Below are 26,851 nucleotides of genomic sequence, written 5' to 3' on the forward strand. Positions count from 1 at the left end.
CCGTCTGGCCCAGGAGATTTTTCATCAGGGATTGAAAAAAGAGCAGCTCTGACCTCCTCTGGAGTATAACTTCCACACAAAAACTCAGCTTGCTGTGATGATACAGTAGCTCCTTGCTGCACTACTGAATTCAAAACAGATCTTCTCCCACTCATTTCTGTGCCAAGTAACTCAGTATAGTAATCCTTAAAAGCTTGTTGCACATCTTCCTGCCTATCCAACCAATTACCCTTCATATCCCAAATAGAGTATATGGCATTCTGAATATTTCTGTACCGAATACTATTATGAAATAATTTTGTGTTCTCATCTCCTTGTTTTAACCACTCCTCTTTGACCTTCTGCTTGAGGAAATGGATCTTATTGTTGTTAGCTTCCTGATACTCCTTCCTTCTAGTGATCTCCTCTTCAATCAGTTGGCTAACAATATAGACTTTTATTATTATTAATATTATTATTATTTGTAGTGGTGTGTGTGTGGAGATTGGAGAATGGTGTGGATAAGGGTGCATGTGATATTTTTCACGAAGAGAACACAATGTGAAACCCTGCTATAATGGCCGAGAAAGGGAGAGATGAGAAAAAGATAATAGAGGAATTGGAGAATGTAATTATAAGAACATGACACTTCAATATCCCCACTATATTTCATTCCTAAGGGGGTGTTTGGTATGAGGTTTGGGTTTGGGAGAGAAGAGTTAGAGGAGGTTTAGATTAAAGGAATGTTAAACTCAAGTATTTAAAAGAGTTAAGATTACCCTCAAATCAAGTTAAAAAATAGGACTCACTTGGAAACACAAACCCCCAAGCCATTAAAAATAAATTTATCAAACATGGGTTAGATTTGACATTTCCATTCCCACCAAACCAAACCCTCATACCAAACACCCCTTAAGTGTTATAACATGTGTGGGTAAAAAAAGAAGAAGAATATAACAATCCTATTTAATTTATTCTGCATATTAGGATTTTTCACACGCCTTTAGAATTTCTTATATATATCTAGTATCAAGAACCACGCTATATATACCTCTACCTTGATTATATTTCAAAATACATGTCTGATATCTATAGTTTTTGATTTTGGCTGATTAATTCAGCTCACAAATTTTTAGTCATTTGATGACCTTCAATGCCTTCAACTTTTTATCTGAATAAGGTGAAATGTTTGAGACCAAATATATCTTATTAGTAGTAGTAGGAGAAATCATGGTTTTTATATTTGTGTGGTTGTGGATGAATCCTCAATATGTAGTATATTGAGTTGGAGTGTTGCTATTCGGTACTTTAAGGTGTCCAACGCCACATGAGGTGTCCCTTCATGATTAGTTAGTGATACTGCATAATCTTTATTAAATTCAAATAAATAGGACTCGATATTGGAATGTACCAATGATGGTATGCCACCTACTTGTGGTGTTGGGCGTTGTAGTTGTGTGTGATTTGTTTTCTTCATTTTGACAACATATAACGTGAATATTTGGTTCTTTTATTCTTTCATTTCTTTCATGTTTATTTGAGCACATTTCTTTCATGTATATTGTAGCCATTTAGAGCATCCTGCAAATTTCCAGAAAATTATGAATAGTTTACAGTACCAAAAACTACGTTCAACACATGTTGTTGCACTCGTGACTAATTTTTTTTATGTGCATGGAAAACAATATGTTTGAACCAAGTTTTCGGTACTGTAAACTATTTAAAATTTTCTGAAAATTTGCAGGATGCTTTAAATAGCTACAATATACATGGTCATAAAAAAAAGTCGAGTCGAAAATTGTTCACGGGTCGAGAAACACTGAGAGCCTTATCGGTAGGACTTAAAGTGAAGCCTCTATAGAAGAATTGTCATATATATATATATATATATAGTTTAAGAGTAAAACAAGTTTTCATATATTGAAGGCAAAATGAGTAAATAAAACTCAGGATGAATATTTTTGGAGTTTAAAAAAAAAATAACAGAAATTTACATAAATCATGATCACTCCAATAATATTATTAAATTTGTTATTGGTGGTACATTTCTAGCATCCATAAATATATAAAACTGCATGAACTTTATAGATAAAGTACTTTAATATTATCAAAATATTGTACATACACTTCTGTTATCTTCTAGTACTTGACTACTATGGGACTCCTAACGTAGTGCTTCCCATCTGACCATTTCAACTGTCCAAACACATAGTTTTTAGGCTTCCCAACAACCTTTGGCTTCAAAATAATCTCAAATTTCTTTTCCTCACCAATTTTGCTAAATTTCAAGCTTGTGGGCTTAACATAGATAGAAACTCCATTTGGGGCCCTCACATATGCCTTGTAGGTACCCGGGGAGCCAACATTCTTAACTTTTCTAGTAATTATCACTGATTGTGAACTAAGATTATTAACCACAATGGAAGGATAGTTGAAGTTAGCTAGATTAAATGAGGTGGGACATTTATTATATGGCTTCTTAGTAAATTTTTCAAGCAATGTTTCATCAATGCCATGAGCACATAAAAAGTCCACATAATCTTCAATAGTTCGGTCATAGACAAGTCCAGGGTCCATAGCTCGATTTGGTTGCACATGGCCTGAACCATATTCAAAAGGTGATGCTTTTTTCTTGTTCCAATCCAACAATGGCCCCTTGTTGCTATCTTGTACTCTTGCTGCATATAGTTCATTTTCATGATAAATAAGGAATCTTAGCCCAAGTACATGGAATATATATATTTATAAATATATGTACCTGTAGTCATTATAGCCGAATGAATTGCAGCTGGACTCCAATCTGGATGAAGTGTTTTGAGAAGACCAGCAATCCCAGAAACATGAGGGCATGCCATCGAAGTTCCAGAAATTATATTGAATGGGACTCGACGTTTATCAAATGTTAGTTTAGTTGGTCCAACAGCTTCAGTGAATGCAGCAAGAATATTTACTCCAGGTGCTGTGATATCTGGCTGTGATTGTATTTAACAAGGAGAAAGTCATTTAGCAATTACATTTAACAAGAACGAAATTAGAGAATTTGTAAGGTAGACCTTGAGCAAAGCTGGCTCTATGGGATTTGGTCCTCTTGATGAGAATGAAGCCATAATTGGTGATGGTTTTACTCTCACTTCAGTCTTTGCCGGAGATATGTAAGCTATAGGGTTCCTGAATTGACAAAAATATCATAGGTCAAAGTTAATAAGCATTTTTGTTTTGGTGAAGAAAAGATGCATAATGAAACAACTCAAGAATTTTAGTTGGTACTTAGTAGTGTTGAGGTATTCATATACAAAAGTTCCCTCTGTGGCATTGAGATGAGATGTAGGAAGAACATAGGTCTCAGCTTCTGTGTCGTTAATAAGAATATGATTAATTAGAATCATTCCAACAGCGCCAGCAAGATGAGCTTGGTGACTCTTGTTAGAGGGACTAATCTCATCCCCAGCTACACAAATCAAGATCTTTCCCTTCACCTTATTTGGATCAAGACTATTAGGACGGCAAAATGTACTGGACAAAACATACAGCAATTCTCTGTAGTTAATTTTATCTAACAAGTTAAACTAGCATTTAGTATATTATTTTAACCTACGTACGCTTTTAGAGGATTTACTTCAGCAACTTTAGCATCTGCACCATTGATCAATGGATAAAACTTTTGAGAAGGCAAGCTACTTGATGAAAGGCTTGCTCCCTGTCATTGTATTATATATAATTACAAAATATTACATAAATCAAACTTTGAAAGACTTAAATATGTTTTACCTTAAGTTTTTTTTTGTTCCCAAGAGTTACGTAACTATTGAACTCACGATCAATTGTACTTGCTGCCACAGTTAACATCCACGGTGAAACATTATTTACAGTCTTAGGATCAGGTCCATCGTTTCCAGCCCCGGCAACCACGACAATGTTGTTCATAATGGCATGAAAACTTCCAATTGAAATGGGATTATCAAGAAAATCACTTGCAGGGAAAACAAGAGAGAGAGAAAGAACGTCCACGCCATCAGCTATTGCAGCTTCAAATGCTGCCAATGTGTCAGCACCGTCACCCGTAGGCCATAGAACTTTGTAAGCAGCCACACGAGCTTTTGGAGAACCACCCTTAGCGGTACCATTTCCAAATCCCAAAATATTTGCTCTGGGGACAAAGCTACCCCCGGCTGTGGAAAGAGTATGAGTCCCATGTCCATCTGTGTCTCGACTAGTGAAAAAGTTTTCCTTAGGTATAGAGGCGTTGGACATCTTTAGTAGTGTCAGAATGCCTTTGCTAAAGTACTTGACTCCTATTAGCTTCCTATGGTGGAAATTGGAGAAAAAAGATTATTCAACTTTAAAAACAGTAATGTCGTTTAGTAACTTTTTTGTTTTTCTTTGTTTGTTTGTTTTTTTTTTTTTTTGCGTATAGTATATATATTACAAGTAAAATAATCTATAGAATATATATATTTATATATGTATGTATGTATTAAGCTATCAAAAATTTCATGCATGCCTGACTAAATAAATAAATAAAAATGTGCTTGTTCCTATTTAAATTTCTATATATTGTCTAATAATATATATATATATATGCATAGTTAGTTGTACAACTTATATCACATATTGTATATAGCTAGGTTCTCAATTTATAATTTATAATTTATTATTATTGGCTTTAATATTCTATCCCCCAATTTATTTTTGGCTTTAAAACAAAAATATGCAAATTATTTGGGAAAATAGGATTCAAATGTGAGTTAAGGATCTAAATGGAAATGGTGGTATATGTTGGAACCTTTAATTAAATGAAAATTACATTAATTTGACAGAAAAATGTTGCAAAAAAAGATATGAAAGGACTAATAGCTAAGTCTAAAGTATTTGGAAAGATAAAGATATACAAATACAAAAATTTAAAAGTTAATTAATGATGTAGAAATTTTTCTTACAATTCACCCTCTAATTACTACAATACATGCCTAATCTCAATGTAATATGCATAAAAAACAACTACAAAATTAATCTTTTACTCATTCTAAATGAATATGTGTATATATGTATATGACAGTTCTTTTATAGGGGCTTCACTTTAAGCCTTACCGGTGGGACCCTCAGTATTTCTCGACTCGTGAACAGTTTTCGGCGTGATTTTTTTAATAACTGTGTATATTGTAGCTATATAGAGCATCCTGCAAACTTTTAGAAAATTCTGAATAGTTTACAATACAAAAAACTAGGTTAAAAAATGTTGCTTTCCACGTGCATAAAAAAAATTAGTCACGCGTGCAACAACATGTTTGAACTTAGTTTTTGGTACTGTAAACTATTCAGAATTTTCTGAAAATTTGCAAGATACTCTAAATAGCTACAATATACACGGTCATAAAAAAAATCACACCGAAAATTATTCACGGGTCGAGAACACTGAGAGCCCCACCGGTAGGGCTTAAAGTGAAGCTCCTATTGGAGAATTCCCACCGGTAGGGCTAACCAATTATGAGATGACACCTCATATGGTGTTAGACACCTTAAGGTGTCAAAAAACAACACTCAAAAGGAAAACAATAAAAAGTAGAAATAAGAGGATCAACCTATTGCAATGAATTTTATCTCCAATGGTTGGTTGACAACTTCCACGCCATTTTGATGGGATAGGTCCAATCCCTTCATACTCACTGAAGCTCTTTGATTCAGGCCAAACACCTACCAATAACCAACTCTCACCACATTTAAAATTAATAATCCAATAAGAAATATACATATATGATTTCAATTAAGAGATAAATAAAAGTACCACTGTCCAAGTTTCCAATAATTACATCTTCACCAAAGCGTGCCTTTTTCCAAATAGATTGAGAAGGAACGACTTCGTTATCTCTTTCCAATCCAAGAAACTTCCATGAACGAGTTGTGGCTGGTTTCACCTTTTTGCTCAAGAAAACCGATATCACATCTCGATGCTCTGTAACAATCAACATTGCATATAGTTAAATCAATTCTTAAATAATTAGTTAACATAACAACAAAGATAAAATGCTCACTTCGAATTTCTGTAGCTTCTACTTCATCAAGAATTGCTGCAAAGCCATTAATATGTCTATTATACGAGTAAATGATGGCATCCTTTGCCTTTTCCTCACTGCACAACAAGAAATAAAATACCTAGAATAAATAATGTACATATACATATATACACATATACATATATTTAACACAAGTACCTTCCCAAGTAAGATCCAAGAAGGCTGTGATGAAATTTTGTGGCCATTTCAAGAGCATCTGAGGAAGGGTTCAGACCATGGGAATGTGTTCCCATGTACACAATATATGTCTGCATGAATACATTTTAACATAAACTTCATTTAATAAATAAAGAGAAAAAGACTAATAATATATATGTATATTCTTGCCTTTTTTTCAGTGGCTTTGAGTAGTGATGATTGAAGCAAAGTGAAAATAAGAAACATTGAGAGAAGAGATGAAGAAGAAACAACACTAGAGTGTGGTGCCATAGCTTTCCCTTTCATTAGATTCAATTGTGGATAGAGTACACAGCTACGGTTTTTTTCTTAATTTATAGCTAGACACCAAAGTGAGTAACATAAATTATTGCATCTTTCATGTGATCATATTCTATTAAAAGTAATTTAAAAAACCAAATTAACATGTTTTTTATTAACAGAGTTTATATTAAAATAAATTTGAGTGGTCGATGGAAGTATCACATTTTTGTGATACACGTTGTTCTCTCCTGCTTCTCAATTATTTAAAAGGGGCAAGGACAAGTTAAAGTAATAATAAAGAAAATAATGCATGGCCGATGGCCCCATATGTGTGAAGAAAATTAGCATAGAACACAAGTTATAATAAGGGACATTATTATTTCTCTTTGAATATGTATACATATGTATCCATGGTCCATGATTTAATTCAAACAATAGGAAATATTTCAAGAGAACCACACAATAAATATAATATCTTCTTACTCCAATTATTCTTGTACTTTTTATTCTCACATTTTACATAACCAAAATAGATGATATTAATTCCTTTATTGTTTTTCTTTTCAAAAGTTAACATATACACCTTTTTTCACATAGAGTGGAAAAAAGAACAAAGACAGAATATTGTTTTAACTATAAAAAAATTTCTAGTTTAAAATTGAGTGTAGCCATACATCCCGCTGGAAAAAGGTGTATATGTCTCTTGGAAGAGCAATTAACACATATGTTTGCATTAATGTCTTCTATTTCTACTATTGACTAATTAAGCATAATGACTGTGTTTCCATTATTATAGCTATATATAGTACATCAATAATTTAATTTTGTTGAATATAGATGATGGATCATGGAATACTAGGGGAAAAGTAGAAAGAAATGTTACAGAAAATATTCCTGTGACTTTAAAGATATGTGATATATATAATGATTTGAAAAGATCATGATAATCCAAGCACTAAAAATATATAGCTTTTAATTTAAGTGTTAATCAGTCCAAATTAACACCAACAACAATCCAATATTTTTAATCATTGCACAAGTACTCTTAAGAAACTAAATACTATTATTCACAAGACAATAATATGTACTAAAATTCACAAGACAACAAAATATAATACATAAATTCACAAGACAATATTATATTATTAGCTGGACCATCTGTTGTAGGTTTTGGATAGACATGTATATATATATATATTTATATATACTTTTTACTTTTGATTAATAACAACTCATTGGTCAAGTTATTCCTCTTTGCATTACTACAAAATGGATTTACTATTTCAATTTTTATCTGCATTAATGTTGGTCCATGAAAAATGCAAAAGTGATATTACCCTCTTCTTCTTTTTTTCATGAGAATGATTACTGATAGGCCCAAAAAATGCTTTACCTGGCCCAAGATCCAATTCATCGTAAAATATTGGGCCCAAAGCTTCTGGTCTGGCCCAAATAGCCTACTTTACAAATATTAAATATGGGGTGTTTGAATTAATCAGTTCAAAAGCCTAGCTTCTGCTGGGAAGGTAATGTAAGATCCTCGTAGAAGCGGCAAAGGGCATCATTGTCTATTAATACCTTAATTATTATGAGAAGAGGACGATTAGGGGCAGGAAAGTTGATTACGTTTTAACCAATCACACGTTCCCACTCGTTTCATGACTCTCCTCTCAATCCCTTTAAATAGCTAATGTTGGGAACAACAAATGCATATGATTTTCTTACTTCGTTACTCTGCTTGAAAAACACTCTTCTGACTTAAGCATAAGAAAGTTTTCTTACAGGTAGCCCTCAAGTGCGTTGTTCATCTCGAAGATTCAAGATTCCAATAAGAGAAGTGAAGCAAAGTGACTAGAGAAGAAATATCAATTTCCAAGATTACCCCAACGAAAAATTTCAATATCAACAATTGGCACCGTCTGTGGGAACTTCACGATAAAGTTTCGAGAAACAATCACCAACAACTCCAAGCTGGTAACTATGCGACTTAAAGAAGGACAAGAAGTCATGGCTCCAAAAATAAACACTGTCCTAGCATTGACTAACACGCCTGACATCAACGAACAGTTGGATTGGATGTGCAAGTTAATGGAAGCGTCACAAGAACACTCTGAAGAAGTAATCAAAGCTTAAAAAAAAACCCAAGAAAAGATGGAAGTCGCACTGGTGAATCTTCGAAAAGAAAACGCAGAATTGAAGAACGGAATTCCTCCTCCAGCAATAGCGCCAGTGCCTGACCAAGTTTTAGAAAATGATGACAACGATCTTGATCTAAATGAGCTTCCTTACGGTCATGCCACCAGTGAATGTATTCACGTGAGAGTGCAACATGTTTGACAAGTCGAGCTTAATGTCACTGCAAATCAGGATCACTGCCAACAAGGTTGTCAACGACAACATCAAGATTGTGATACTACATGCCAATCCTTGACTTTCAACCTCTCCCACTGGGAGACGTGGGAAGTCTCCCACCTCTCCCAATGGGAGACATTGAAAGTCTCCCAAATTTAAAAAAAATAAATAAATTTATAATTAATATTATTTAAATTTAATTTAATAATTAATTAAATTGAAATTATTTTAATATTAATTTAATAATTAATTAAATTGAAATCAATTTAATATTAATTTAAATTAAAATTGCCATAATTAATAAAATAAAAATATGCAAGAAACACAAAATTTGTTAGACATATACAAGAAATACAATATTTGTTACAATATTTGTTAGACATATTCAAAATTAACAAATATTGCATTGTGTATGAAGAAAGAGGTAAAAAATAAAAAAACAAAATACAATATATGTTAGACATATTCAAAATTAACAAATATTGCATTTATGTATGAAGAAAGAAGTAAAAAATAAAAAAAAACCTATCAACGAGGTCGGTTACTTTGGATTATTGGTAACATATCTGTCGCCCATTCTTGTCGAAACTCGTCAATTTGTGCCTCTGTATATGCTGTACTTGTTAGCTGCAAAAAATATAAAGTAAAATATATTAAATAATTATTTGATTACATTTATATATATGGTTTCAAAAATAATTTGTAAATTTTAATTAATAATACCGTTCTCAAGTAATGTCTGGGACTCGCATGTTCAATCAAATCCTTCAACATCCTCATTATGTAGTATCCACATGTCACATTGTCCGGTTGGTGTGGACACTAATTATTTAAAAGTATCAGTAATTCATTTTTAAATTGAAACTTGTTAAAAAAATGCATACATATTATTCTACTTAATAATTATAAAAGTTAAAAAATTTAAGTTGTAATTACTTACCTGAGGTTGCTTAATGCGTAGAGTATCAGGGATCTCGACATCAGGAAGATTCATAGAGAAAAAAAGATTGAAAGCGCTGACGATCACTGATACAATCTCCTCACAGTTATTGAGATCTGAATTCACCGAATCACAACAATAAACATGATATGCATACGGTGCCAAAATAAGCAACATCCAATGTTCACTGCATAAGAAAAACCAAAAAAATATAACTCAAATGTTAAACAAAGAAAGTATTGATATGGGTCAGAAAAATGACAACTTTTTAAACTTACCCATGGTTCCAAGGGACAAGCATAACTTGTTCTTTTGATTTTATGTCATTGCATCGTCTGAACAGATTTTGAACACGATCGTCGAATGAACTCCCTTGAGTGGCAACAATATTAGGATTGACAAATAAAAACTTATTTTGGCGACCTTGTTGTACCACATATCTGTAAATGAACCTACTACAAAAATATGAAAATTGTTATATGATTGAATAAATCAAATTAGAATATTAAATGAACGAACTTTGTGAGATATATACCTCATGTAGCTAACGGCCACTGCTTTTCCAATCTTCTTCTTTCGAGCAAACTGAAGTATGTCATCCTTAAATATATAACAGTGAGACATATCCTGATAAAAAACTTCAGACTCTATGCCTAGATTGACACACTCGCCATCAGCCCAATGAGATACGATATTTTGTAATCGTTCCAATGGAGTGTGGGGCAATTGTGTTGGAGGAGTTTGTGGTCGTCTTCTTTCTCGTGGTTGTTGTGTTGATGGAGCTTTCGTTCGTTGTGATCTGGTCCTAATTGTAGAGGGAGCCTGTATACAACAATATCAACAATTAAAAAAGATGCAAACAAATAAATATATAATTGTAAAGATAATTATGTAAAAATTTGGCATCACCTCATGATATATATCTTTAGATATAATGACCAAATCCTTAGGCCACACTATTGGCGTCCCAATGGCTTGAGCAACTAAGCACATGTCCAAATCAGGATATGCAAAAGGGAGAGGACATGTTGGCTTAATAACGCTAGTAATCATAACTTGGTAGTTGTTGGCTGCCTCTCTTTCAATGAGTTTACCTGATGCAACAACGTTTGAAACCGAACCAATCGCTAATTGGCATGCTCGGCCCTGTGCAAGAAACATATTATATACAAATAAGCATGTTGAAACAGTAAATAAATTTATTTGGTTTCAGAATATTCAAGAAAGTTTAATTACCTCTTGCAAAAGCGGTTGTAGTGCAATAATTTGTTCTTTTGCTTGAGGCACTAGTGGGTCAGGAGTATAGTAGGATGCATGCGCTGGTGGCACTGGTGGGTCGGGCACATAGTATGATGGTGGTGCTGGTGGGACTCCAACGTTGGATCCCGACCCACTCTGTTGGGCCATGAATTTTCTCAATAGCTCATCTTGTTGCTGAAGGCGCTCTTCTAGACGCTGCGCTTGTTGACGATGCACTTCTTCTTGTTTTCAAAATCTTTCTTTAAACTCCTTTCTAATGTCGTCATTCGAAGAAGAGGCTTTCGATTTATTTTTCGTTGAGGTAGGTGTTGGAGTATTCCAGTATACTGTGCGGGACACACCGTGTCCTCCAGCCCTAACACATCCTTGGGGCTCAGGAGTGCCCAACGCCCTCGTCAGCACATCATCAAGGCCATCAGGTGCCCATTTACCCTGAGCTTGGAGTTGTCGGTAATGATCCTGTGAAACAATATTCACAGAAAGTTAAATGTAGAAGCTAATATATAATTTGATATATCAACATTATTAAATATGAACACTTACAATATTTTTTTGAATCTCAGAGGCCTCTCCAACTGGCTCTCCTTTTGCATTCCGACGACCCATGCTCCACAAGTCTGCCCTGTCAAGTTCAGACAGACTTTTCCCACTTTGTTCCATTAACATCTCTTCAATACGCACATAGCCTCCTCTAGAGAGGTTGTGATTGTATTTATTCAATGCTCGATAATTTTGCATCTCTTCTCTCTTTCTACACCACTCGGGAGTTAATCTTGAGTTCACAAACTTTAACCATTCATCTGGAGTTATGACATTCTCAAATCCAAGTGGAATAGCTGGCGGGAACTCATTTGGGAATTTTTTCATAGCGCCATACACGTGTACCCTTGTGAGATTAGTCTTCCAATTTCGGAAGTACTTTCCCGCATCCATCAACATTTGTTTCTTTTGTTTGGGGTCCAATTCATAAGTTTTCTACAAGTTTGAAAGTAATAAGAATCATATTGTCAAAACAATATATATTTTAAAAACATTAAATGAATTATAATTAATAAAATCATACCTTCATTGTATCCCATATTATATTTTTATCCACCATACTAACATCGTTCCAAGTGTTAGTGTTGATGGACACAGTGGCTTGAACAATAGCTCCAAGTTGTGATGAAACATTGCTTCTAGTCTCACTAACTATTTGACCATACTCGTTGTATTCAACAGGTGTAAGATGTCCTTCTCTCCTTTTTTTTTGGTGTTTTTAGACATCCATGTACGTCCTCTCGTAGTTTTTTGTTCTTGTTCCACTGACTGAGAATGAGGGCGATGCTCCCCCTCATCAGAACTACCACCAAATGGATCACCCTCCATCTGTAAACACATAAATATCATTATTATAACCATTTTGGAACCTCATAATCATAAAAAAAAGTTATACAAACATTTGAATTAAAGATGAAACAAAAATATGAAACTAAAAATTTCACATATCATAAACATATCAAACTCATTAAATGGTACCTCAAGACCCATTATCATCAACCCATAATCCTTCACCGTTTTCACGGAAACAAATACAATCATCATTAACTTCATCATTATCTTCTAGTGCGGTGAATGTGACAAGTTCTTCTTCGAGAGGTATATCATGTAAATCACCATCTTTAATGTTTCATTCTCTTGTTTGCATTGGAAGAACAATTGACCATTGGTTGTCTAAAGGATCATTGACATAAAATACTTGTTTGGCTTGTGAAGCTAATATAAATCGGTTAGATCTGTGCCGAATTCGTTTTAGATTAACTAATGTGAAACCATAATCTTCATATATTATGCCGCTGTCACTTTTCACCCAATCACAAAAGAAAACAGGTACTCAAGTTGTGATATAATCTAACTCCCAAATTTCCTTAACTACTCCATAAAAAGTCATATCACATTCAACTGGATTTTTATCTTTTGCACTAGAGACTTGCACAGTTTTAGCAACAAGGCTAACACCACTGTTTTGTTTGTTTTTGTTGTTATCGCACTCCCTAGTGTTAAATAGAGTACCGTTAATCATGTATGATGAAAACTTGATGACATTAACAGAAGGTCCTCGAGAAATCCACTTAGCGATGTCTGAAACCTTATTTGATGTGTTTTGTAATTCTGCCACAACCTATTAAATCAACATACCAAAAACAAATCACTAAAAACAACCAACCATGTCATCTTGTAATTACCTATTAATGACAACTTTGCATAATCAACACAATTTACCTTTTGTTCTATCCAACTAATAAAAGTTTGATAATGTTCGTCTTGTAACCATTTTGAGTTCCTTGACTTGGATGGAAATTTGGTTTTTATCCAATTAAAATGTTCCCTTCAATTATACATATGTTGTTAAACAACTGAACATACAAAATTACACAACTTAAACTAAATGTATTATATGAATATAACTCACTCGATATAAGGTTGAATTTCATTTAAATTCTGCAACACAAGACGATGCGCTTCATCTAGTATATCTCGATTTACTGTGCATACAACGCTACCACGACGACTCTGAATCTCAAAATTTTCAACATCATTTAACCCAATTCTTTGTACACCAGTTAGGTATTCAGAACAAAATTCAACTGCCTCTTCTGCAATATAGCATTCGACGATGCATCCTTCTGGCTGACTTCTATTCCTAACATACCCCTTAAGAATCTTCATATATCGCTCAAATTGATACATCCATCTTAAATAAACGGGACCACAATATCTTAGTTCTTTAACCAAGTGAACTGTCAGATGGATCATTATATCAAAAAATGCCGGCGGGAAATATTTCTCCAACTCACACAATACCTCAACAATTTCATCTCTTAACTTAGGTAACTTAAGCGGATCAATCACCTTACAACACAATGACTTGAAAAACAAGCATAACCTTGTGATTACATCTCGAACCTTCCTAGGCAACACAGATCGAATGGCCACTGGTAGTAAATGCTGCATTAGAATATGACAATCGTGAGATTTCATACCAGTCAAAATACAACTTTTCATGTCTACCAATGACCTTATATTTGAGGAATATCAGTCTGGAACTTTTATATTAAATAAACATCTGCAAATTTCCATTCTTTCCTCTTTAGTAAGAGTGTAAGCAGCAGCAGGTAAATATGTCCGTCTCTTATCTGGTTTTGGAGTTAATTCATCCCTTACACCCATTGCAACCAAGTCTTGTCTAGCCTTAATTCCATCCTGAGTTTTCCCAGGAATATTCAACAAAGTGCCAATCAAACTATCACATACATTTTTCTCTATGTGCATAACATCTAAATTATGGCGTATAAGTAAGAAAGGCCAATATTCAAGTTCGAAGAAAACATATTTCTTTTTATAACACCCTTTTGGCTCCTCAACAACCTTAGCCTTACGACTACGTTTCATCTTTGTAGGTGTATGAACTTTAGGCTTCCCTAACTTGAACACAATTTTAGACATCTTCTCAAGTACTTGGATCCCATTCAATGGCTCAGGAGCCTCCTCAAACTCTTGTTTACCATTGAATGCCTTCTTCCAAGTCCGAAGTTTATGCGTATTAGGCAAGAACTTCCTATGTCCCATATAACATATTTTCCGAGAGTGTTTCAAGTACTCAGAACATGTTTTTTCTTCACAAACGGGGCAAGCCTTATATCCTTTCACACTAAACCCAGATAAATTTCCATAAGCAAGAAAGTCATTAATTTTCCATAATAAGACCGCTCTAAGATTAAATTCTTCCTGCCTATACGCATCATAAACTTAATCCCTTCATCCCACAAAGTTTTCAAGTCATCTATATAAGAGGGGCTAGATAGACATCAATGTCATTACCAGGTTGTTTAGGTCCTGATATCAACAAGGTCAAAAGCGTAAACTTTCTCTTCATACACAACCATGGGGGTAGATTGTAAATAACAAGCATAACAGGCCAACAACTATATACTTACTGCTAAGAGATGCGTGTGGATTAAACCCGTCAGTCGAAAGACCTAGACGAATATTACGAGATTCATTTCCAAAAGAAGGCCACTTCAAATCAACTCTTTTCCAAGCTAGGGAGTCAGCTGGATGTCTTAATTTACCATCCTTTATTCTTTCATTAGCATGCCACGACAAACTTTTACCATGTTCGGCATTTCTAAACAATCGGATGAAACGAGGAATTGGCGGAAGGTACCACAAAACTTTGGCAGGTACTCCTTCCTTGACATCGTCACCATTTCTTTTCTTTTGCCATTGTAACTCACCACAAGTAGGACATGATTTTGCATCTGCAAAGCTATTTCGATATAATATGCAATCATTAGGACATGCATGAATTTTTTCGTACTGCATGCCTAATGAGCATAACGTCTTCTTTGCCTCATAAAATGAAATTGGAATTTCATTATCTTCGGCCAATAACTCCTTCAAAAAACTAAATAAATCAGTAATGCTTTTATCACTCCAGCCATGTTTAGCTTTTAGATTGTACAACCTAAGAAGCGCAGATAATTTTGTAAATCTTGTACAACCAGGGTAAATTGGTTTCTCAGCATCATTAAGGAGTGTCTCAAACTTATTTGGGTCTACTCCTGATCCAAAATGTGTGTCGTCAATCATTTCATCTAATGGATCCCAGTTCTCCTCTACTATATTTCTCCTCACTCCTTTTTGTCTACTTGGCAGAGTTGGAGCAATAGGAGCTTTCTCCCCATGGTAATACCAAATTGTGTAACTCTTGTCGATCCCATTGAAATATAAGTGTTCTTTAATCTTTTTAAGATCCATCTTTTTAACATTTCCACACTTAAGACATGGACAGTAAGTAAAATTTGGGTCTTTCACATTTTCCGAACAAAACCTTAAGAACAAATCAACCCCGATCCTATATTCCGCAGATAACCTATTCGCTGACATCAACTATTTATCCATATATTCTCCTATGTCTATCAAAAAGAAAAGAAACGACACTAAATAAGCACGTGATAAAGTTGGATGTCTATATAAAACTAATCGTTTATTATCCTAAATAAAATCGGGCAGCATTTCCCCTATAATAGTGACCTAACCATCTACATGTGAATAGCAAAACAAACAATTCAAACAACATACAATAAGTTTCTTCCTTATAGAATGTCTATATAAAATTAATTGTTTATTATCCTAGATAAAATCGGGCAGCATTTCCCCTATGATAGTGACCTAACCATCTGCATGTGAATAGCAAAACAAACAATTCAAACAACATACAATAAGTTTCTTCCTTATAGCTCCACAACACACAATCAAATTTCTTAGAACATACTTCACACTAAAACACACAAGTTCTCAACCTTCCGTTATCACCGCTGCACACAATTTTAATCTCAGAACCTACTTCACTATGGATGAATATTTAAGATATTCAAACTCCTCTAACATTTGTTTAATAATATTAAAAGTAGAAGTAAGAGAATATATATTTACCTTTTGCAATTAATAATACAAAAGCTAGCAAAATTACTTCAAGTAGTAATCGAATTCGCTATTAAATCCACAAACCAATATAATTAAATTAATAAATAATAAATAATAAATAAAATATCACTAAATATCTAGCAATATATAACTTATTATTGTAATTTTAGAAACTTAATTACCTCAAATGTGTGATTGATACAGAAGTTTTGATGCAAAATACTCTCTAAAATCTCACCACCAAAATCACAACCTACGAAATTAAATTAATTAATATGTTAAACATTACTAAACAAATATCACTAAATTCCTAATAAGTAAATGATTGATAAACAAATAAAAAAAAAACTCCAATATGAGCCACTAATTATAACCTAAACAAAAAATCAATAAAATATTTCATAACCTAAAATCTCAATAATCAACAAAAACATAAATTTTTTCATATATTTATATTTTTAAAATTATTTAATAAATTTATTTAAACATAACTATATATATATAACAAAATAGTTAGAATTTAAAAAAAAAAGTTTAAATATACATACAAAAATATATCTAAATTTTGAAATAAATAATGATAAAAATTAAAAAAAATCATGAACATATATATTATAATGAAATCTATACAATGTGATAGGTTAAATTAAAAAAAAAATCAATGAAATCTTAAATCTATAAAAAACCTCCATGGAAAAACTAATAAATCTAACAATGTATAGAAAAAAATGCATAAAAATGTAAAACTAACACAAAATCATGTATATTACTCATCCTAATGCTAAACCTATGATTTTTTATCAAAATAATTATCTAAAATTCATAAAAATTTAAAACAAAACTAACCTTGAAAACCCTAAAATCGCTGCCCCCTTTTCGTATATGATGCTCTCTGTTTGTTGTTATGAGGAGGAAGAAGACCAAATTTAATTAAATGGCCAGGGGGACATCCAACGTCTCCCACTGGCACTACAAGAAATCTGATCTTTACCTACCAATATATATTGGTAGGTAAAATGAACTTTTACCCACCAATATTTATTCGTAAGATTTATTGGTAGGTAAATATTGCCAATATTATAATATTTTAGAAGGATGATTATCTACTAATAATATGGGTAAGTAAAGAGTGTTGCCCTACACATATACTGGAGGGAAATTTTTTTGCATTTGGCGCCAATGTTTCCCTCTTATTATTTTAATTTTTAATAAAAATGATGCTGAGTTGTGTGATGATGTGTTAAAAATATCCTACATGTCATCTTACTTATTTTTAACATGTCATATTATTTTTAACAAAGGGTACAAATCTTAAAAACAAATAAACATTACAAAAACAAAAATTAAAATTAAATTAATTCTAACTATCAGTAAAAACAAAATCATAATAATATATATTTTATCATTTAACCCTTTCAGACAAAAAAAATACTCTGGTCTGGTCTCTCTCCCTCTTAGAAAACCAGTCGAAGAAGCCCCCATCGAGAAGAAGCGCCCATCCTCAGCGAGAGTACCCCGGAGGCCCCGACGTTGACCATCGCCTGAGAACAAGCGCCCGTCCTCAGCGAGAGTACCCCCGAGGCCCCGACGCTAACCATCACCTGAGAAGAAGCACCCATCCTCACCTGAGAGAAGAACCCATACTCGTCGACCGCCACCTGAGAAGAAAAACCCAGATGTGCATGAGCGGGGTGCCTCTTTCGTCCTCCCCTTTAGCCCAGAAATCCTTAGAAGGTTTATGAGAAGAAACGCCCATACTCGTATCAGATTGCATTTTAAGTTTATGCCATAATTTCAACCAAACTTGCTCCTATATATTATTTATTTGTTTTTTTTATTTATATGACTTTTGGTAGGTTTATGCCATAATTTCAACCAAATGCCCAAGCCGCTCAATTGAATGGGGCAAGACGATCTCATCGAGGTCTACACCATCGTCGTCTATACATACTGCTAACAGCAAATACATATTCCATACATAAAGGACAGATGAAATGATTTATGAGTTTTTGTTTGGGTAGGTTCTCTTTTCTACTTATGTGTAAGCTTTCTTTTATAGGTTTTTGTTGGACCACATAGAGACTTAGAGCAGGACGAAGACTATAATGGATTACATTGTTGTCTACACATCTTTGCTTTCTTTACTATCTTTTTCCTCATGGGGTGAATTTAGTTGAATTGGAGATTGTAAGAGTATTAGGTGATCTGCACATGTTTTACTAGAGCAGCTGAAGGAATTTTCATTTCACTTGGGAGTTAAAAAAAAAAACAGAAGTACATAGGAAAAATGAGAAGGAACACAGGTGGAGAGGTCATCAAAAGCTTGTTAAACTGGGTTTGTGACCTTTTATTTTTATATTTTAAGGGGTAGAAGTCCAACAAAGAAGACAATTAATGAACAGGTGGCAATTACATTGAGAGATGGCTTGGCTTGGCATGTGAAAACAGAGTAAGATGAAGTGGTGTTAGTACCGTGAGAGTAGTAGTAGTAGTAGGGTAAGAGTGGTGTGTGTGTGTGTGTGCATGGAGTGCAGGTTACTGTTGCACTGAATTAAGCTATATCTATCTACAACTACAAGCTATGGATGGGGGGTTTCTCTCTCTCTTTTCCATGTAGCAAAACAAGACAATCAAAGTTAAAGATCGATTTTCTTGTTTTCTTATGTACAGAACACAACCACGTTTACTGACTCACCTTCAATGGCATGTAGTACCCTTTATCTCTCTTCCTTTTTGCTCATGCATCATTTACAGTCTTTTCCAAAAGCCTTTCTTTACATATATCGCTGCAGAGTGTGGCCATAAGGCCTGCTTGGTGGGTTCAGACTTTTAAAGACCCTATAAAAATGCTCTCTCTCTTCTGTCAAACCCCCTTAGCCACTAGCAATATTAGAACTATATATATATATAGTATTACTAGTACTAGTGCTCTTGAGAAATGTTTGTACTTGATGATTGGAAACTATGGTGATCATCAAATCGAGATTCTTATTATTATTATTGTTGTTGTTTTTGGTATATATGCTAAACATTATTTAAGGCATTAATTTATTGGTCATTCGTATCATCCTTTCTGTGCCTTGTTGAATTTTGATCTTATCACGTTTTGAAATTCCTACTCTCACCATTTACAACAGGGATCATCATCATGTCTTTGTAACAAAAAAAATAAAAAATCAGGGTTGTGATGTATTATTGAGAAGAAAGAACTGGGGTTTAATTTTAAAAAGTGAATAATTTCATGATCATCTGTTGTTTAATTACCTTAATTATTTCTACTTTTCTTATGTAGGAATTGCGTCTAGTATGAAAATCTCTTATTAAAAGTAATCCCGACAACTTCTAGTGCCCCTGTGACTAAAATATGACCATGTTCCATAACAAATTTCACTCTATTGTCCATTCACAAGTAAATATAATTGCCAAAACAGCCCTATGAGAACTCAACTGTTTAGCTGCTCCAAGTAGCTGAACCTTTTATTTAAATTTCTTTATTTCTAAGTCTATTTGAATGTAGTTTTACTGGTTTAGTCTATTTTTTGTATCATCTTTGTTTGTTGTTACAGAATCCTCAAATGAAAGGCTATCACGCCAGAATTTTCATTGTTTTCCTCATCCTTTTTAGCCTTTCCTTTTTCATTTCACTTCCCCCAAATCAATCTCCCACTCTCTCTTATTTCTTATTTTCCTATTCCAATTATAATAATCTGCAAAAGAGAAAAATCTTTAATATTTACCATCCTTTCTTTTTCTTTTTCTTGCTCTTGTTCTCCTATGTCTTCTTTCTAGAATTTGGGTTCATCATCAGCTCTACCAACTACAACAAGGGACACCATTTTGTTGGTTCATGGATCGTCATTGGATAAATATTCCAAATAAACTTTCAGCAGAATATGCTGCTGGAATGAATGAATTCATTAGTGTTGCAAGACACTCCATGGCCTCTAATGGGATGGTTCTATGCCCTTGTTGTCGATGCGTGAATAAGAAATCACAATACATGCATGTGATAAAGGTGCACTTGATCACTCATGGATTTCTTAGTACTTACACAAGGTGGTATCACCATGGTGAGCAAGCAGAGGAAGTAGAAGATGAAGGATTATTCGATACCGAGGATAATGTTGAAGATTCAGATCAACGTGATGATTTGGCGGCAGGTCTTCATGATGCTATTGGTAGTAAGTATTTTGACATTGGTCCAACTAGTGACTTCAATGATGAATCTCCACTTAATGTGGATGACAAGTATGATGCATTGTTTGAGTCACTTCATAAGCCTTTGTACAATAATTGTAAAGGTTTCTCTGTCTGAAGCGTGATGGTGAAGTTGATGAATCTCAAAGTTCTTAACAAATGGACAGATAAATCATTCGACGGTCTTTTGGAGTGTTTGAGAGAGATATTGCCCGAGGGTAATCAGTGCCCAGGGAATTATTACCAGACGAGGAAGCTTCTTTGTGAGGTGGGCTTAGGCTATGAGCAAATTGATGTTTGTCAATACGATTGTGCATTGTTTTATGGTGAGAATGCAAATGCAGTGTCATGTCCTGTATGCAAGTCTAGTCGTTATGTACGAAATCAAATCGCACATAAACGACTTAGATGATTCCCAATCAAGGCACGACTTAAGCGATTGGTTAGTTCGAAGCACACTTCTAAAGATATGTGATGGCATAAAGAGGTAAGAAAAAATGAAGCTGGGATTTTACGTCATCCTGCTGATGGGGATGCTTGGAAGCATTTCAACAATGTTTATCTTGATTTTGCAGCTGATTCCAGGAGTGTACGAATGGGGTTGGCGTCAGATGGGTTTAACCCTTTGTCTAATATGACATCAACCTATAGTTTGTGGCCAGTGATATTAATTTCGTACAATATGCCACCTCGGGTCTCCTAATGGAACAAACTATCTCATGTCTTTGTTAATTCCAGGTCCTAAATCTCCTGGAAAAGATTATGATGTGTTCTTGAAGCCATTAATTGAAGAGCTTAAAGAGTTATGGGATGGAGTCAATGCATATGATTTGGTCAATATGGTCAATGCATGTTTAAACTTCGAGCTGCAGTCTTGTGGACAATTAGTGATTTTCCCGCTTATGCATACTTGTCTGGGTGGAGAACTACTGGTAAATTAGCATGTCCTGTTTGTCTTGAAGATACAAGATCTAGAAGAATTACTGACAAACAATGTTTCATGGGACATCGATGTTATTTGAAAAGAAACCATTCTTGGAGAAAAAGTAAAGAATATGATGGATCTACTGAATTACGTTGCCCTCCTAGAACTTTTACTGGTGATGACATTTTAAAGCAATTGGAAGAAATTCCTATTCATACTCCTGGTAAAGCACCAAGTAATTCTTCTAGAAAATGTAAGCGTGGAGAGAAAGAGCTGAATTGGTGTAAAAGAAGTGTTTTGTTTGAATTGTCATACTGGTCAAAGCTCTTGCTGCGTCACAATCTTGATGTGATGCATATAGAGAAAAATGTATGTGATAACATTATTGGAACACTTTTAGACATTGAAGGTAAATCGAAAGACAATTTAAAAGCTCGTAAGGATTTGCAAAATCTTAATATTCGTGAAGAGCTTTGGCTGAAGAAGGACCCTTCTAATAACAAGCTTGAAAAACCTTATGCTAGTTACACTTTGACGAGAGAAGAATGCAAAGATTTTTGTAAATTCATTCAAAGTGTTAGATTACCAGATGGATATGCTTCGAATATTAGTCGATGTGCAACAGATAATGACAAACTAGGAGGAATGAAAACTCATGATTGGCATGTTTTACTTCATAAGATATTACCAGCTGCATTACTTCCTTTTCTGACAGACAACATTCGTGGTACTTTGATTGAACTCTGCCAATTCTTTCAAAAAATTTGTGCAAAAACATTACAAATTTCTGACATAGAACAATTGAGAGATGGAATTGTAATAATTTTGTGCAAGTTGGAAAAGATATTCCCCCCATCATTTTTTACCAAAATGGTTCATCTCTGTGTTCACCTACCCGATCAAGTGTTATTAGGTGGTCCAGTTGCTTCGAGATGGATGTTTGGGACAGAACGCCATATGGGTTTGTACAAGAAATATGTGAGAAACATGTCTCGGCCTGATGGTTCAATAGCGGAAGCTTTTGTTGTAGATGATGCTGTAACTTTCTTGTCAAGATATGTTTCTAACATAGAGACAAGATTCACAAGACCCGAGCGTAATTGGGATATACCTTCTCCAAATCATAAGTTAGATGTTTTCAACTCCAATGTTCGTCCATTTGGGGCATCTACTATCAAATTGCTTCAAAATTGGAGAAAAGTCGTTCAATGGTATATATTGAACAATTCTGTAGATGATATCCAAGATTTTATCGAGTAAGTAACAATTTCTTTTCTTCTTCTAAATTATATCAACAAAATATCATTTACTTATTCATAGAAATGAATTTGAATGTAGTGATCATATAAAGTTGTTGGAAGAAAAAGGTCTTTCAGATTCAGAAGTTGCCTTATAGCACAAAGAACAATTTCCTTCTTGGTTTAAGAATAAAGTAAGGGATTATCATTAATTGTTTCTTACTAAATTCTTAAGTTGTGACATCATTCATCATAATTCAAATTCTTTCATACTATAGGTGTCTCAAATGTGAGTTCAAAAATCACCTCTTGCCAATGATGATTTGTACTATTTATCTCAAGGTCCACTTGAACGGCACAACACCTACCAAAGTTGTATTGTAAATGGTGTTCGATTTCGATGTAAAGAGCGTGAAGATACTCTTAAGACACAATGTTCTGGAATTTGCACTGAAGGTGATCATGACAATATTAATATCCTATATTATGGTGTCTTGATTGAGATTTTGCAGTTGTCATTCGTTTTAGATCGGAAGGTGTTCTTATTTCGTTGTAAGTGGTATAACTCCAATCCAAAAGGTAGATCAATTGTTGTGGATCATAATTTGACTTCCATCAATACATCTACTGATTGGTATTCTAATGAACCATTTATCTTGGCAACTCAAGCACAACAAGTTTTCTATTTGCTTGATATGAAGCGTGGTTCAAATTGGCGGATTGTTCAAAAAGTAAATCATCGATCTATTTATGACATTCCTGAAATTATGGAAGAGGCAGTAAATAATGATGTGTTTCAAGAAGAAGAATCATTTCAATTTCCACCTTTTCAACCAACTGAGTATTTCATTGAAAGTTCATCTTTAGTTCGATTAGATGTTCCTTCTGTAACTCTTTCAGACCAACTTGTTGTTGATTTATTTTTAAACCAAAATCAAAATGTTGACAAGGATAGTGACTTAGATGAAGATTTTGATGAAGGAAATATATTCTGTAATAATGAAACATTTCTCTCAAGTGATGACACTAAAAGTTCTACAGAATCAGAATGTGATGATGATGCAGATTCTTAATTCATAGTTAGTCATCTTGTCATTGATCAGTTAGTGCCTCGTGAAATTTGTCTACAAATGTTCTTCCCCAACTAGCCAACTAGCCAAGCATCCTGTACACAAACAGAAATACAAGTATAGAAACTAAGGTTTGCAAAAACTGAGATGAAACAAGATATATAGACATCCATATTCTTAATTCATAGTTAGTTTCTTAATATTTGTAAATATTTATTTACTAATCATTTTCTTTGTTTTATTTCACAGAATTTTAGTCATGGCACTTGGTCGTCGCACCACTCGATCTACTACTCAAAGTCAACAAGTTGAACCAGTCATTGATCTTCTTGCTCCACCTTCACAAGTTGTTCGCACTACTCGGTCGAGTATAGAGAATCAACAAGTTGAACCAGTCATTGATCCTCCTGCTCCACCTACACAGGTAATTCGCACTACTCGGTCGAGTTTAGAGAATCAACAAGTTTGTCACACCACTCGATCTATGGCACTAAGTCAACGACCTAGAACCACCACACAATCTAATGTAGAGAGAGAACACCCTCAAGGCTCCACACACCCTACTGTACAGGGTGAACAAGTCAATGTGACGACCCATTTTGATACCGAAGATGATAATCAATCTTCCCAAGTTCCATATGGTAAATTTAATGTCTTTCATGTTCATTTCTTTAAATTTCTATTTATTTTAATTAAGATTATATTGTATTGTAGGACAAACATCTTCCTTTAAGCCACGTGGAGTTACTCGCGGCTTGACAACTGCAACTATAGCTAAGGCATCATCAACTGGAAAGTTGTCAGTGACTTTTAATGCGGAATGTCGTCAACCAATTTGTACTAATGCTGAGAAATTTAATAATGAGATTGGATTCAATATTCGGAATCATGGTACATTTCATTATAAAGAGTGGAGAATGGTCCCTGAAGATGTGAGAGCTCCATTGCGACACTATCTTTTGGTAAGTCATTTCACAATATTACATTTATATTTGTAATATTTATAATTAATATTGTTTTATGTTATAGGAACATTTTGACATCAACTTGAATGATGAGACAACTAAAAAATGCATTGATGAGCAAATGAGAAAAGCTTGGAAGGGTCATAAGTACAAGCTGCACTTATATTTCAAATAAATTGGAGGAGAAAATGATCTTGAGATGGCCAAGAGCAAACGTCATCCAGACTTAAAAGAAGAACATCAAGAAGATTGGATGATTTTGTGTGATCGTTGGTGTTCTTCTGAATTTAAGGTAACATTTTTTATCATAATATTGCTATTATGATAGGAACAAGAGACCGGACATACTATTTGCATATTACTATTGTCCTTAACATCTAGCTTTTTGATATTTTTTCTGTTTTATTGAATTTATATTGTTGTATGTTTCCAAGATTGTCCACAAATGTCGAACTACTGCTTAATTTTGAAATATTGTATTGGCTATAGATGACCTCTTTGTTGAAATTTCTGTCTTTCTTTGACTGTGATACCCAATCAGTTGTTGTGTTTATTTCATTTTGGTTGTGGGAATGAAGTTTTTTCTAACTATGTAGTTGATGTAGTTAAGGTGTTTGGTTAAATGTTTGAATGAAAAAATGAAAGCTAATGTTATTATTTTGGCATCATCTACTCTTTCTAGTATTTGGCCCTACATAAACAACATCTACTCTTTCTAGTATTTTGTTTTGTCTTTGATTTACAGATTTTAGTGTTAAACTGTTCAATAAAGTTCGTAATAAATAGACATTGTGTTGTTCAAAAGAAAGGTTGTGTAAAAAATTTTCTAATAAATTTTATTTGGATTTATTTCTTCAGGAAAGAGCATTAAAGAATACTACCAATCGATCAAAGAGGAAATGGGAGTCAAAAAATGGTTCAGTCTCCACACCACGACATCACATTCGACGTGGAATGGTGTTAACTTCTCCTACCGGTCAAATTGAGACATGGCGTCTAAAGCATTATGATGCTGAGAAAGGATGGACTGGAATAGAGCTCGAGCCATTATATGTAAGTAATTTAAATTTTTATTTATTATATTTCTTACTAATAATTAATTAAATATATTATTAGGATAAAATGATGGAGTTAAGGGGTCAACATCCTCCAGAAGAACTGTCTGATAAAGAGATTATGGAGTGTGTACTTGAACGTGATTCGGTATACTTGCGAGGGTGGGGGCGGTCACCTAGTGTCACAACTTCTACTTCACATCGTGAAAATATTGTGGGTAACCAACCAACTTATGAAGAGTTAGTTGAACGACTTAATGATACAACTTCCCGCCTTAATGCTACTAATGAACAACTTAGTGTGGTTGTGGATATACTTCGTCATAACAATTTGATGGCACCGCCTCCACCACCTCCAACAGACCAAGCTACAAATGCAAATTTAAGAGAGTCGCCATCTTTTTCAGTTCGGGAGTCACAAGATGATTCTTAGTTTATTTACATTAATTTACTAAGGAATGAACTTTATGAAGTTTTTTTTATTTTGGTAGGGGTAACCTTAAAATGATAACTTTATGACTTATTTTAGTATTGAACATTATAAAGAATTTTAGCATTAAACATTTTATTCTTGTATGGTTATTTTCTAGTTTATTTCTAATATAGAACATTTATAAATAACTGTTATTATCTTTTACCTACACATAACCATTAAATTTCAACAAAATATAAATTGTGTAACAGACCAATAAAATAATGCTATGTGGGCTAATAAAATGACACCACGTAGGATGCCATATATGATGCCACGTAGGATGCCACATATGATGCCACATAGGACGCCATGTCATCAGCACATAAAACTATAGAAACCATGTCAGCATACACGTAGGATGCCATGTCATCAAACACGTCATCTGATGACTCATCAATTGATTTATAACTTAGTGGGGTCCACTGATTCTTTTAC

At 33.9% G+C, this 26,851-nt stretch overlaps 2 protein-coding genes and 1 long non-coding RNA gene across 3 annotated transcripts; 2 read left to right on the top strand and 1 right to left on the bottom strand.

Moving 5' to 3' along the window:
• Positions 1-2,041: 2,041 nt before the first annotated feature.
• On the bottom strand, positions 2,042-6,526 carry LOC133783464 (subtilisin-like protease SBT5.4). Its single transcript, XM_062223097.1, has 11 exons — positions 6,378-6,526; positions 6,189-6,298; positions 6,009-6,106; positions 5,762-5,929; positions 5,559-5,670; positions 3,748-4,282; positions 3,579-3,676; positions 3,247-3,492; positions 3,033-3,147; positions 2,738-2,951; positions 2,042-2,657 (listed from the first exon to the last, which is right to left on the bottom strand). Exons 1-11 carry the CDS (start codon positions 6,492-6,494, stop codon positions 2,119-2,121), a joined length of 2,352 nt encoding a protein of 783 aa, XP_062079081.1. The 5' UTR covers positions 6,495-6,526; the 3' UTR covers positions 2,042-2,118.
• A 14,286-nt stretch (positions 6,527-20,812) lies between these two features.
• Positions 20,813-23,924, top strand: LOC133786151 (uncharacterized). The gene is made up of 7 exons (XM_062225362.1): positions 20,813-21,043; positions 21,176-21,338; positions 21,427-21,540; positions 21,651-22,869; positions 22,965-23,045; positions 23,130-23,226; positions 23,364-23,924. Exons 1-7 carry the CDS (start codon positions 20,813-20,815, stop codon positions 23,922-23,924), a joined length of 2,466 nt encoding a protein of 821 aa, XP_062081346.1.
• An 827-nt stretch (positions 23,925-24,751) lies between these two features.
• Positions 24,752-26,504, top strand: LOC133784540 (uncharacterized). Its single transcript, XR_009871402.1, has 3 exons — positions 24,752-24,883; positions 24,951-25,178; positions 25,745-26,504. It is a non-coding gene; the product is annotated as an uncharacterized LOC133784540 (long non-coding RNA).
• The last annotated feature ends 347 nt before the right edge of the window (positions 26,505-26,851 follow it).

The sequence above is a fragment of the Humulus lupulus genome, chromosome 6, assembly GCF_963169125.1.
Source record: "Humulus lupulus chromosome 6, drHumLupu1.1, whole genome shotgun sequence".
NCBI classification, from domain to species: domain Eukaryota; kingdom Viridiplantae; phylum Streptophyta; class Magnoliopsida; order Rosales; family Cannabaceae; genus Humulus; species Humulus lupulus.